The sequence below is a fragment of the Boleophthalmus pectinirostris genome, unplaced genomic scaffold, assembly GCF_026225935.1.
Source record: "Boleophthalmus pectinirostris isolate CB_2022bp ecotype Guang Dong unplaced genomic scaffold, ASM2622593v1 HiC_scaffold_6, whole genome shotgun sequence".
Lineage (NCBI taxonomy): Eukaryota > Metazoa > Chordata > Actinopteri > Gobiiformes > Gobiidae > Boleophthalmus > Boleophthalmus pectinirostris.
Window position 1 is genome coordinate 23,571,832 of NW_026571447.1, and position 12,291 is coordinate 23,584,122.

At 38.5% G+C, this 12,291-nt stretch overlaps 1 protein-coding gene across 2 annotated transcripts in view; it reads right to left on the bottom strand.

Moving 5' to 3' along the window:
* cdkal1 (CDK5 regulatory subunit associated protein 1-like 1) overlaps window positions 1-12,291 on the bottom strand; it is a 145,226-nt gene that overhangs the window by 107,818 nt on the left and 25,117 nt on the right. For both annotated transcript variants that reach the window (XM_020937460.2, XM_055163361.1), the window contains exons 5-7: window positions 8,543-8,639; window positions 5,807-5,855; window positions 1,030-1,150 (exon numbers count right to left, since the gene is read on the bottom strand). In XM_020937460.2, the coding sequence (XP_020793119.1) occupies window positions 1,030-1,150; window positions 5,807-5,855; window positions 8,543-8,639 (267 nt within the window). The remainder of the gene's footprint in view (window positions 1-1,029; window positions 1,151-5,806; window positions 5,856-8,542; window positions 8,640-12,291) is intronic.

Sequence of the window (12,291 nt, forward strand, 5' to 3'; positions counted from 1 at the left end):
CCCCCAAAGTCCGAGTGTTCACTAATGGCAAATCCAATTAAATGTAGAAAATGTAGTGCATTAAACAGACAAGGCCTGACGCAGACATAATGGCCGTGTAATGTCTTGCAATTATACATGATAATGAGTAAGAACATGAGCCTATTAGCCAACTAAAAAGCTTTGGTTCAATCTTGTAACCTATAGCGGTACAAAAGAGCCACTGTGTCTTTAACTTGGCTCTCTGGAAAATAACGCAGCGGACCTTAAAGATGTCCCACGACGATGATTGATGGATTATCATCAGCAGAGCCCTATAGCTGGCTGAAATTAGTCTGCTGTAACCCTTTTAACTAGCCTACAGAGAGTACAGGTCAGTGGAGACGCACACATCTGTAAACAACATAAAATTAGCCCATAAAGTGTATCCCCATATTATGTATCTGTAAACATCAGTCATGCTGTTTCATAGGATTCATCAAACTGGAGTAATATGACTCTGGTGGAAAAAAGCAAAGGTTATTAAATATTCATCTATTGCTAATATTGAGGGAAGATTATACTAAGAGTGAAACCATGGTGATAATTAAAATCTGCTGACTTCATGAGAAATGCTTAATAACTCTGGTTTGAGGATAAAAACAACGATTGGATTACAGTGGTGTCGCTCTGCAATAGAAAAGATAACTTATATTTTGAGAGAGAAAAAGGATTTGAAATGGTTTCGGGCCTTTTCTTCACTACAGTAAATGGAAAGATTGGATCTGTCAGAAAGTGTTGAGAAAAGAAGGTACAGAGCCTAGGGAAGAGTAATTGTACAATTACTCAAACAGGATGTGTTTTTCCTTGTGTTTTGATCCCCATCTTCTATACTGTTTACTTCTGTTGTTTTTGTTTTCTTATGTGTCATGTTTAGAGCAAAATGGAGTAATGATGTTATTATGTAAGAAAAACAATTACAAGCATAAATTTCTTGTGAATGAAACATCAAGATAATTTCCTGCTTGTTGTGTGTTGTTGTAATGTTTTAATTAAATATCTTCATCTTACCCTGTATTAATGGAGATTATTTCAATGAGAGGGTTTTTCCTGATCTTGGGCAGGTCTAGTCTGGCCCCTCCCAGTCTTCGCCCTCCATCTTTTTTCTGGCCCAGCAGACGAACTGAATGTCCTGTAAACAATATAACGCATTAGAATATAAACCGACATTATCTCTTTCCAGCAAAGCACTGAAAGGTAAACCACCAAGTATTTGTGTAAAAACAAACAGTACTCACATATAAAAAGACATTTACATAGGCCGTTTCACCACAAAACAAATGTGGCTGCATTTGGCATTCAAATAACACTATTAAACTTCAAGCATCGACTTTGTTTTTCTTCCTTTTGATTTACTTTGCACTGCTTCTAAGCTGTTGTTTATAGTTTGAGGTTTTCAGGAGAAGTCAGCTATAGTACCAGAAACAGTTGTTGTAGACTGATTTTACCATTTTAATAAAAAAAACAAAAAAAAAACACTATTTCTAAGTAAAATCTTTTTTGCCCCAGCACAGTTATATTGTAAAAACAGGCCTTAGGGTGAAAATCAAACCAGTGTGTGCTATTTGTTGTTAGCAGTGGTCTGACATCCAAACTCCACTCTTGCCTTTGAAAGTTGTGAAAAAATAAAATACTAGGAATGCGTCGGGAAGTGGGGAATACATTTGGATTGCTGCAAACAGTTTAAAGATCAAGCACAGAAACATGGCTCAAAGCTTTTAAGATTACTATCAAGAGGCAATTTTGTTAAGTAGTGAATCTGAGTACTTTGTTAGATTATAAAATGAACTTTTATTTGTTCCTAGCCCTTCCTAGCAACAAGACTCCTGTGTTTTAAATCTTGACAAAAGGTTGAACTCTGTTGTGTAGAAATTCAATACAGTTGTGGCTCTTCTTTAACCGTTTAACAGGTTGTGGACCTCTAAAGATGGTGTGTGTGAGATGAGGGTGTTGAGGGATGGAATTGTCTTCCTGTTTTCATCCGCTTTACACTGGTCTCTGGGGAAGGAGGGCTCAGGGCAGGAAGCGGGGCTATCAATTGGTAGATAAAAATGACAATCTGCCCCAGAGGAGGACACCGAGCCAATCAGTGAGGCGTGACTGCTTGCAATAACCTATATCGGCAAGGAAATGGGAAAACTTCCTACATAGAAATCAGTATTTATGAAAGTTTGGGTCTAAGATAAAAACTTGATATAAGATGAAATATGAGTGGTAGCATCTGCCTATTTTTATGATTCAGAGGAGCTTTCTCTTAAAAACACAAGTAGACAATAAATCCCCCCACTCAGTCATAACAGCCCATTAAAACACAGTAAAGAAAAAGTGGGGGAAGTTTGATAGGACGGTGTATGGATGGATGGTCAGGCGATAAAAAAAATACATCAGAAATGAAAGATGTATAGGATGACCAGATGGATGGCTGGATGAAAGAGGCAGGGAGCTAAAAGGATGACCCGGTGACCTGCGTGTGATATCTCATAAGTGCTGGGTCTGCCCGTGCTCCCGCTCTGATTGTAAAGCAGCAGGCAGGACCCGAGGGGGATGGGAGCACACTGACAACACGACATGGACACAGCCCACCACTACACAGCTGTAACACGGACACACTTTGTTCGGCACATGGCAGAAGGCGACGTGCCACAACCAAAATGCAACAGCCAAATGTCAGAAGAATCAATTCCACTGATCGAGTGTACAAGTTGGCGACAGTTACATCTGCCTCGATGCAATTGTTTAGTGCAGTGCCGGCCATGCATGAACCATTGATATTTGAGTCACACAGAGTTGGTTACAGCCTTAGAAAGAAGCCTTCAATCAAAAATAATCAATTTCCTCTATTATAGACACTTTGTGTGTTGGCATAAGCTACTTTAAATGATAAATGTCTTTTGGAAAATCACACAACCTTCGCATGTCTGTAGTGGAGCATAGAACCATTTTAAGGCTTTACATAAAAAATAGAGATCAACTGATTTTCATGGCTGATTGTTTAGAATCCAGAGAAACTGATGTCATATGAATTTAGTATAAATTCATCCGAGACTTATTTTACTACAACTGGATAAGAGTGACACTATATATTTGGAAGACTAAAGTCTTCCAAAAAAAGCTGTCTCGATAGGACAGATCATATCGAGGACAGCTGCCTGGGTGAAAATATCAAGCCGATATATCGTCTAGCTCTAAAAAAAAAAAAAACATCTTAAAACAGGAATGCAAACCAAGCATTTAAAACATTTTATTATGAATATCAGAATAGTTTGACTGACTGGATCAAAAATTTTCAGATTTACAAATGAATAATGACTTAAAGGCTAAATGAAAAATGTGTGGTATTTTGTGTCAATTTAATAATTTGAAAATGGAAACTGGAAATGCAAGGTCTTTCACTGCATTCTTTCTCATGGCAGAGACATTTCTACTTGAACTTTCACATGGCACTTCTCAGTGTTTATCTTTATGAAATAAGGATCAGAAGGTTATATTGACGCTGTGTAGCCTGTGATCTTTGGCTAAGTAGATACATTAGTATGTCTAACCTTTTCCCATTGATATGTTTGACACATTAAATCTATATTGTTTCTGGAGATAAAAGAATATCAGGTGAAATGGTATCCTACAGGCCTTGAAAGCAGATCAATACAAGAAAGCCATAAAAAAAATAAGATCTCAAAATGCCATCATAAAGAAAAAGGCAGTGTTAAATGGTCAGCCTTTAGTGGCAAGAAGCATTTAACGAGTTTAACTGGCAATTAAATATATAAAATTTGTAAATACTCAAAAAAATCTGTTTAGTCTTGAAATGAAAAATAACAAGTGGGAGGTTTTTGCAGGAAAATCAGCATCTGGCAGAGTTTAAGATATAATTGGAATCTGATTTGAGAAAGCATGTGTGTTACTACAGCAACAGCCTCAAAAACCTAACGACAGATGTTGTGAAGACACAAACAGATAAAGTGCAATGCTGTTGCAATGAATTTGTGATTGTAAATGTAAAATAACGTTTGCATGCTCAGCACCTCCATCTCAGATAACTAAGGGATAAACAGATAGCATTTACAACAGGTAGTAACTTGAGCTTTATGTTCAGGACTATGAACTGATTAAAGGGAGCTTTGTAGTATTGCCACATGCTTACAGAGTCACTGTTGTTAAACACATTTGGAGCCACAATCCCAAACGTACGGATACTCACACCTCAAGAAATAAGCTAATAAAGGCATGCTAGTACTTGTCATGTGGAAAACAGACCTGCAAGCAATTTTTGTGCAGCTAAGAAGCGTGTCTATTAGCAGTTCATTGCAGTAAGTATTTTAGTAGCCATTACAAAAGGCAAATCCCGGGGCTTTAAGGTTTATGCCCAGGCCTCAGAGCTGAAATAACAGCTCTCAGTTTATACGAGGTCATAAAGAACTGTAATGATACTGGGGAAATTAGTTTCCACGAAGGGGGCAAAGAGGCTAGAGCGGCAAGGAACTATAGCAGGAACAGTATGTGGGAAGCCAAAGAAAGCGAATAAAGATTACACCATTTGGAGAAAAGGAGAGACACAGGAGGAGAGGACAGCAGAAAAGGTGTATCTAGTTATAGACAGTTCGAATAGGTGTGTGGGAGAGAGAAGCGCAGGTTAATGATGCACTGTAAAATTAAGGCCTAGTTCAGCTGTCCTTCATTAGAGAAACAGCACAGCAAACTAACCACTCACACAAAGTCTACAGTCAATCTGTTCTTTATTAAGGAACAGCTGGGGGTGTATGACAGCTTGACTGGACACTGTCGTACTATAAACTCTGCCTGACCTTCATTAAACTGTTAAGTGCGCTGGTCGGCTTTAAATGGATGACCTAATCACAGCCATGTGAGTCTGAGGCGCAGTCAGTGAGCCGCTCTGACAGAGAAAATCACTTAGCAGCAACTTATGAAGTAGAGCAGGTAAGGCCCAGAACAGCTACATTCAAATGCTCTTTTAAATCTCACCCTCCACTTGTTATTGTGGATTTCCCCCCCAATTTCTCACACTGTCCAAAGATGTGAAAGGATAGGTCAGGCAAAATAGGGAATCTAGAAAAGGGTTTTCCATCAGTGTAGAGTCTTGAGAAAAGTCTGAGTCTCCAGATCTTGTGATAGTTTCATGAACAGTGGTTCCATACTGGAAGATTGTGTATGTTAAAAGGGGACATACTATGTAAAATCTATTTTAAACCATGTCACCAAGTTTTGTTTTGTTTTATTTTTTCTCATCTTTAGTTTACTCAGAATTGTATTCCATTTGATTCCTGCATGTCTGAGTTATTCTACATTGTCCTGCACATTTATGTTTTAAGATACCCCCTTGTCTATGCACTTACTTGCAAGTATTTAAAAAAAAATCATGTTACCAGGTCATAGAGTTTGAAAAATCATCAAAGTCATTTTTCAAGAATAAAAAGAAAAAGAAAATTCACCCATCACTCATATAGCTAGAATAAGATGAAAACTACCATAGTAGATGAGCAAATTTTGTTTTGTTAGCTCTGGAAAACAGTAACTGTACCAAGCAATAAATCATACGCATTGTCTAAAAATAGTTCAAACAGAAATGCCATCTTTGTTGCTGTTGAGCTCTGACATTATTGAAAATCAATTTTTTATTAATCATACTTGTGTATAAATTTTGGATTGGAAACTTGAGGCCTGCTGGACATGACTTATGTATTCAGCAAATAGTGGGGATAATTATTCACTCACGAGGTGATCAATACGGGTCTGTTTGTGTGTACGGGCGCCTCTGTGTGTTTTAAAATACCTTTAACAGCCTCGTCTACGACTTCCACCACTCGATCAATCTGCTGGACCTGGAACACAGACACATGGGAGAGGTGTATTGATGCTGCTGTCCCTATACCCAAACCAAACTCTGATATTGACAAAGTACAACACTGATTTAAACAGGAGGGGCTTGTAAACACACTCCAATACAGATGAATAAGGACACGGACAAGTTTTTTCCTCCATCAGGCTTAAGTGATACTGATTTCCTAAATGTCACTGTGAATCTATATTAGGAAATACATTAAAAAGTGGAGGCAGAGTGACAAGAAAGGCTTAAAACAGATAAATGGATAAGCATATGAAAAAATACAGGCGCAGGAGAGCCAACATTGGAAAATTGACACTTCAAGTATTTCTTTGGAGTTTCACTTTCAAACTGGGTCAACAGAAGAGAACATAGAAGTTTATTTTTATTACCTTTAGCTATAGTAAAATTGAACACAGAATGAATTAAGCTAACTTAGATGTACAATTAATTTTTAAATAAAGAGTACACATTTTAAACACATCCACGAGCAATAACATCATGGAAAACACCCAAATATAAAGTGTTACTACTAAGTAACACAAGACTTCAGTGCAGTTCATGTTTGTAGAGGTTTGAAACAGAATATCCAGATAGTAATCAATACTAAAATGATATTAAAACTAGATTCATTTGAAGTATAGACAAAAAAAGCACATTTCCTGAATAGTTTTATTACGATTTTGATCTTAATCATTACTAGTACAGGCCACATGGTATAAGAAACTACAATAATTCTGTGTTAAAAATGACCCTCTATAGCATAAACCAGTGTAATTACTGTTGTATAGAAATCTCCTTCTAATCTAAAGTGTTAGTAGATTTTATACATAGATCTTCATGGAGAGAAAATAGTATCTAGGTCTTTGCAGAGGACATGACGTCTCCAAAACACCTGCAGAATTGGCAATAGTGACCATTCACTTGTGATTTCAAATTGATTGCGATGAATCACTTTGTAACTCTAATATATTCCCTGCCCCACCAGACCAAAGGCATATAGAAGAGCATATTGCTTAGAGGGTTGTTAGTGCATAGTCTCATGTGCATCAGTGCTTCTTCCTCAGCATTGAGCCTGTGAGTACCTCTCCAGTCCATCTAAACATACAGGATGTGACATGTCTGGTGCAGATGGAGCAGGGTTGCTGAGGTTTGCGTGACTGCCTGTGTACCTTACTACAATACACTGTCATTCATTTTACTGAACTTCAGACAGAACACAACAGACAGAGACTCGTACAAAGGCAGGCTCACAGCACAGGACATTGAACTGAATGGATTCAACAGGAAACATTTTCTCCCAGCTCAGCCCTTAACTAGCCGTTAGTGCAATCGCTTTATACAAATTCATGACTGGTTGTTTGCATATCATTTGCATAACCCACCAACTGTCAGTGTCATTGTGTTGGTTGATTGTAACTAGCAGGGACGCACAACAGCAGTGCATGCATCTGTCTGTGTTTGTCACAATGCGTGTCTTATCATGCATGGCTCTATCAGTGTTTGAGCTGGTGCAAGTTGTATCAATGCATAATCCAATCTACTCATGACAATGAAAGCACTGGCGGTGGTAAACTTCCCAGCTGTTTCTACTCACCCAAAGGCGATTGCATCTCCACGCCTGCTTATGTGGATGTAATTATATTACTCATACATGCTACTTCATTTGAATCTAATTACGCTTTACTATGGAATGTTTACTTAAATAGAATAAGATTATTTATGTCGACGGATATTTAACATCCCCAACACCGCTTACCAGGTACATTCATTAACACTAGTATCTTATAGGTTAGGTTTAGAATAACAATGAGTTTCCCCCAATATACGTGGTAGATTCCATTTCTAAAAATATATAATTAAAAACGTATGCTTTAAATATATGTTAATATACACTTTTTGATTGACAGATTTTCTGACTGTTATATCTCTGATTAGATAAAACATGCCTGTAAATGTCTTGGTGAGGTTAAAGGATTGACCAAAATGTGAACAGTGTGTTAAATTGTTCACAAAGGTGTCGATGTATTACTTCATACACCAGCAAAAAATAAAAATAAAAAAACAACAAACACAACAATAAAATACATATAAATACAACACTTGTAATTTTCTTATTTACACCAGATCAACAGTAGAGATATTATAAATTCCACATATCTTATACATACCCCACTAGAACCTCAATGGAGACTGCTGGCTTTCAACGAGCAAATAATAGGATGATAAGATATTGGTCTTGAGAAACCCCTATATATATTACATATTGATCCAAAAGTTTGTGGTTAGTATTCCTAGTACAGAAATCTAGTTTTTCAATCCATGTTTTTCTATTTATTCTCTTGGACCTACTGTCTTATCTTGAGGCTTATTGTTGGAATACTTTGTACAACTGTGGCCGACTCCTCTCCACTAAAACTTGCACACCAAACTGTGTTCATTTTAGTGGTCTTGTTCAAGTCTCGGAGGGAGCTGTATTGATCGGCCTCACAGCTGGAAGGCTAGAACAGAACAAATGCAGCAGGCAGGCAGCCAGGTGAATGACAGGTCAAACTGAGCGTGTGTGTATGTGTGAGACTCGGCTTCAGTCAGCATCAACTAATGGGCATACCTCAACAATACACCACTGTACACATCCAATTATCGTCTGTTAGCTGAAATGGCTGAATATTGAAAAATGCATACCCCTATGATGCTGAGTCCCTTGAGGTAGTCCATTCTTGGCTGAGCTTGGGGTACACAACCTGCCACCACCACCTTCTTTTGTTGTTCTTGGGCCTTTCTGTAAAAACAAAGGGAAAGAGGAACAGAATTAGTTTGTTGGCTAAGAGTGATTTAGTGTTTGCAAAACAAAGATCCACCGTCAAAACTGTGAAAAATCACAGTGTTGACGGCCCAAACACAGGGCACATTAAAGCCATGTTAAACACGTTGCAGTGCCATTCAGAAGATGATTTAAAGCCTGAGCTGACTGTTGAGAATGTATCTACCAAGAGCGTGCGTGTGTGTGTGCCTCTAAGTGCATAGGTCTGTGTGAATCTTCATGTCACCTCCACTTAAGGCCTCTGTGATTTGAGACACTTGGTTAGTCTGACAAAAGCTTTTGGAAGAGCTGCCCACAGTGAACCATGAATCTTTAATAATGAAGCCTCCTGACAGCTGGAGCTAGATAGAATACAAGAGGAAAACTAAAGGGAGGGGAGAGAGGAGTGAGCGAGAAAACTAGATGCAAACTGTCATATGTGTTATATTTCCGATTGTGTTTATGTATTTCAGCAAAACAGAGACAGGATGCGGAGTCAGAGAAAGAAAGCAAAGAAGATGGACGCTGGCCATTAATATGCAACTAAGGAACAACCTAGAAGAAAACACACCAACACGTAGAAAGTAGCATCACACCAATCTTTTATAGTGAGAAAAGCTTTCTTATTTTCTCCTTTGCTTTGCTCTCCTTTAATTTGTTTTAAAAATAGACCTTATATGCTGCCATTTATTTTCTTGTTAGAGGCAAAGGGAATGCAAAAAGCTTAGCCTAAATTTAAGATAAAAACACTTTAATCTATCAGAAAATTACTTAAAAATAGTGAAATTATCTGTCCGTGCTCTAGACTAGAATCAAGCAGGCTAAGAACTAGTAAGTTGATAATAAATCTGAAAACAAGATGAATAACTTGATATAAGTTTTAAAATCTTGGCCAGATCAGAAAAAATTGCAGAGTTAACAATATATCCCAACTTCACCATATTTTATTATCACAATATCAACAATGCATTGCAAAGGCTGTTTTATAAATCATACATAAATCAAGTTATTTAGTAAAACTCTGTACTACATTCTCCTGTTGCTTAATTATACCAAAAAAAATACAATTCAATGTCCTTACTATTCAGAACAAAATGTATTTTTAATAGACAATTTTTGTAATTAATTGGTGGAAACCACAATAAAATCGCATAGTCCTACTAACAAAAAGGCATTACAAAAAGAAACTCCCTTAAATTTAATTTTCCCAAATGGTATAGACCTTTAACTTTCATTTCACCAATCCGCCAAGTGAGAAAAGTAGAGTTTGTTTTATCCACACTGGCGCTCCTCAGCACACATACAGTAGGCTTCTGACACACAGCTGCACAGTAGGGGTGCGTCTGCATAATTCACAGTCTCCTGCCAAAAAGCGCCAAACGCTCCTTTAATGCGCTGCTCCCCGCCCACAGACTTGGAGCTGACACAGCGAGTAAGCAGACAGCGCCTGAGCCCGAGTCGTCTGAGCGCCCCAGGGGAAACGGGCCAATCACGTCGCACATGCTTCCTGGATGGGACGAGATGGAATGGGATTATGTGATGCAGTTGCCGTGGTGATACTTTTGAGGCCGACCACGCACTCGCCGCCAGTGACCCGGACCGGAGCAGATGTCCCTGGAGATCGGGGGCAGAGCTTGTATGTGTGCGTGTACAAGTCTGCGTGTTTCTTGGCTTTCTTGGCACCTTGCCCTAAATCTCCCCAGCCCCCTGTCAACTTTGTGTTATGACTCGCCATAGCCTCCAGACCACACATATGTACCCACTGACAGGGTCCAAACACCCACATGGCCTGCATAGATTCCTATAGAAGATAGAGCAACAGCGCGGCCCGCTCCATGCATACATGTATGACCTCTGCGCAGTGAATGTATGGTCGGGAGGGCTGCGCTGTACATCCTGGTTTTTAACAGCTCAGTGGACACAGCGAATCAGTCAAATGAGAGCAGACTAAATGTCCAACTCAATTGATCAGGCCGAATGGAATGAGGCCCCGGCAGTAAATATGACATTAAAATAAGCACGGGGCATGACCTATTTACAGCCCCATTTCAACTTTCTCACAACTCATCTTTAAAGGAAGAGACTTCTCCTACTGAGATTATAGCAACTTATTAATAAGTACACACACACACACACGCACACGCACGCACACGCACACACACACACACACACAGGAGGCAATATCAACTACACAACACACACAAGAGAAAGAAAATCATTATTGATGACAATGTAGAATAATATAGACAAGATTGGAAAAATGTACCCTTGCACTGTAACTGTGATTATTATGGAATACTGCCAATCAATGGATGCAATAACCTACATTACCAGTTTTTCTCAACCTGTGGTACTTGAGAAACTGGTCTACATTAGATTAGGAAAAAATTCAACAGCAGCCTAAAAAGATGGATTTTTGCTGGTGAAGTTAAATCTAAAATGTGTCAATCCCAAGACACATTTTTGAAGAGATGCGCCACTCTAGACCCACTGGTCCAAACTGTGCAGCCAAAACAAAACTTCCTGAAGACCTAAGGCCGAGTGGCTCATCTGCTCAAGCGTGTGTCACATGAACCGCAGAAACCCTGGATCGATTCCCAACTCTGCTCCATGTCACTCACCTGTCTCTCTGCTTCACTGTCTCAACAAAAAATACAACCAAAATGGGATAAATTGCAAAAGAACAATGCTTTTGCTCCTACTGAGAATGAGTCATGATCACTAGTTTTGCATAGTTTCATATTTGATCATAATTTACCTGAGATACTTTAAAAGGGGTAAATTTAAATAAGATTGAGATCAAATGGATTTTAAAATCATATCAGGCCATAACATTTGATTAGAGCAATATTGCTACATTCTCAGATTAATAAACAACACCACTCCACATTTCTAAATAAATGGCTTATAGCTGAGGTCATTAATATTTCCTGAGGGTCTGATGTTAACATAGGCACTGCTCTGTCTGAAGCTCTGTTACTCAAGTTAGACTTTATATTTAGACCAGAAAGAGCTGATTGTGAGCTGATTTGTGCTGCTTCTTAAATAACATTACAGTCGAAGCATTACAGTCACAAGTTAGCTAGCATTCACCAAGTGTTTTTCAGTTAGTCATTCTCCCTTTATATATACAAATAACATAAATAATACACCTATACTAGACAGGCTCCTAAAAATGTGTTGTTTAAATCCATGTTTGTATTTTTTGCCTGTTTGCTAATGTGTGCATTATGATAACTGCTGAACATATCACCATAGAGATACATGTAGCACCTCCAGTATGATGTCACCCCAAAGTATCAATTCAATAGTAAAAGTTGAGCTGTAGTCTGGCGCCGAGGTTTGCGTCTCTCAGAGTGTCCTCTTAGTGACTCCTCCTGCTGTTGCGCTCTATGGCTATATGGCTAGCTGCATGCAGGAAGTGGATGAGCTCATTAGACTCTCAGAGGCTGCCATATGCTACTTAGCAAACACACAGCTCAAAGGATGAGGTCATACTAATAAAGGATAATGTTATGATGCTGGGAACTACATACTGATGCAGTCTGCTCATAACTTGGGCAGCAACAATGTTAAATAAACAAAGGCACAAATCAAACCATTATGTTTATTTATTTGATATTAAGGTTTA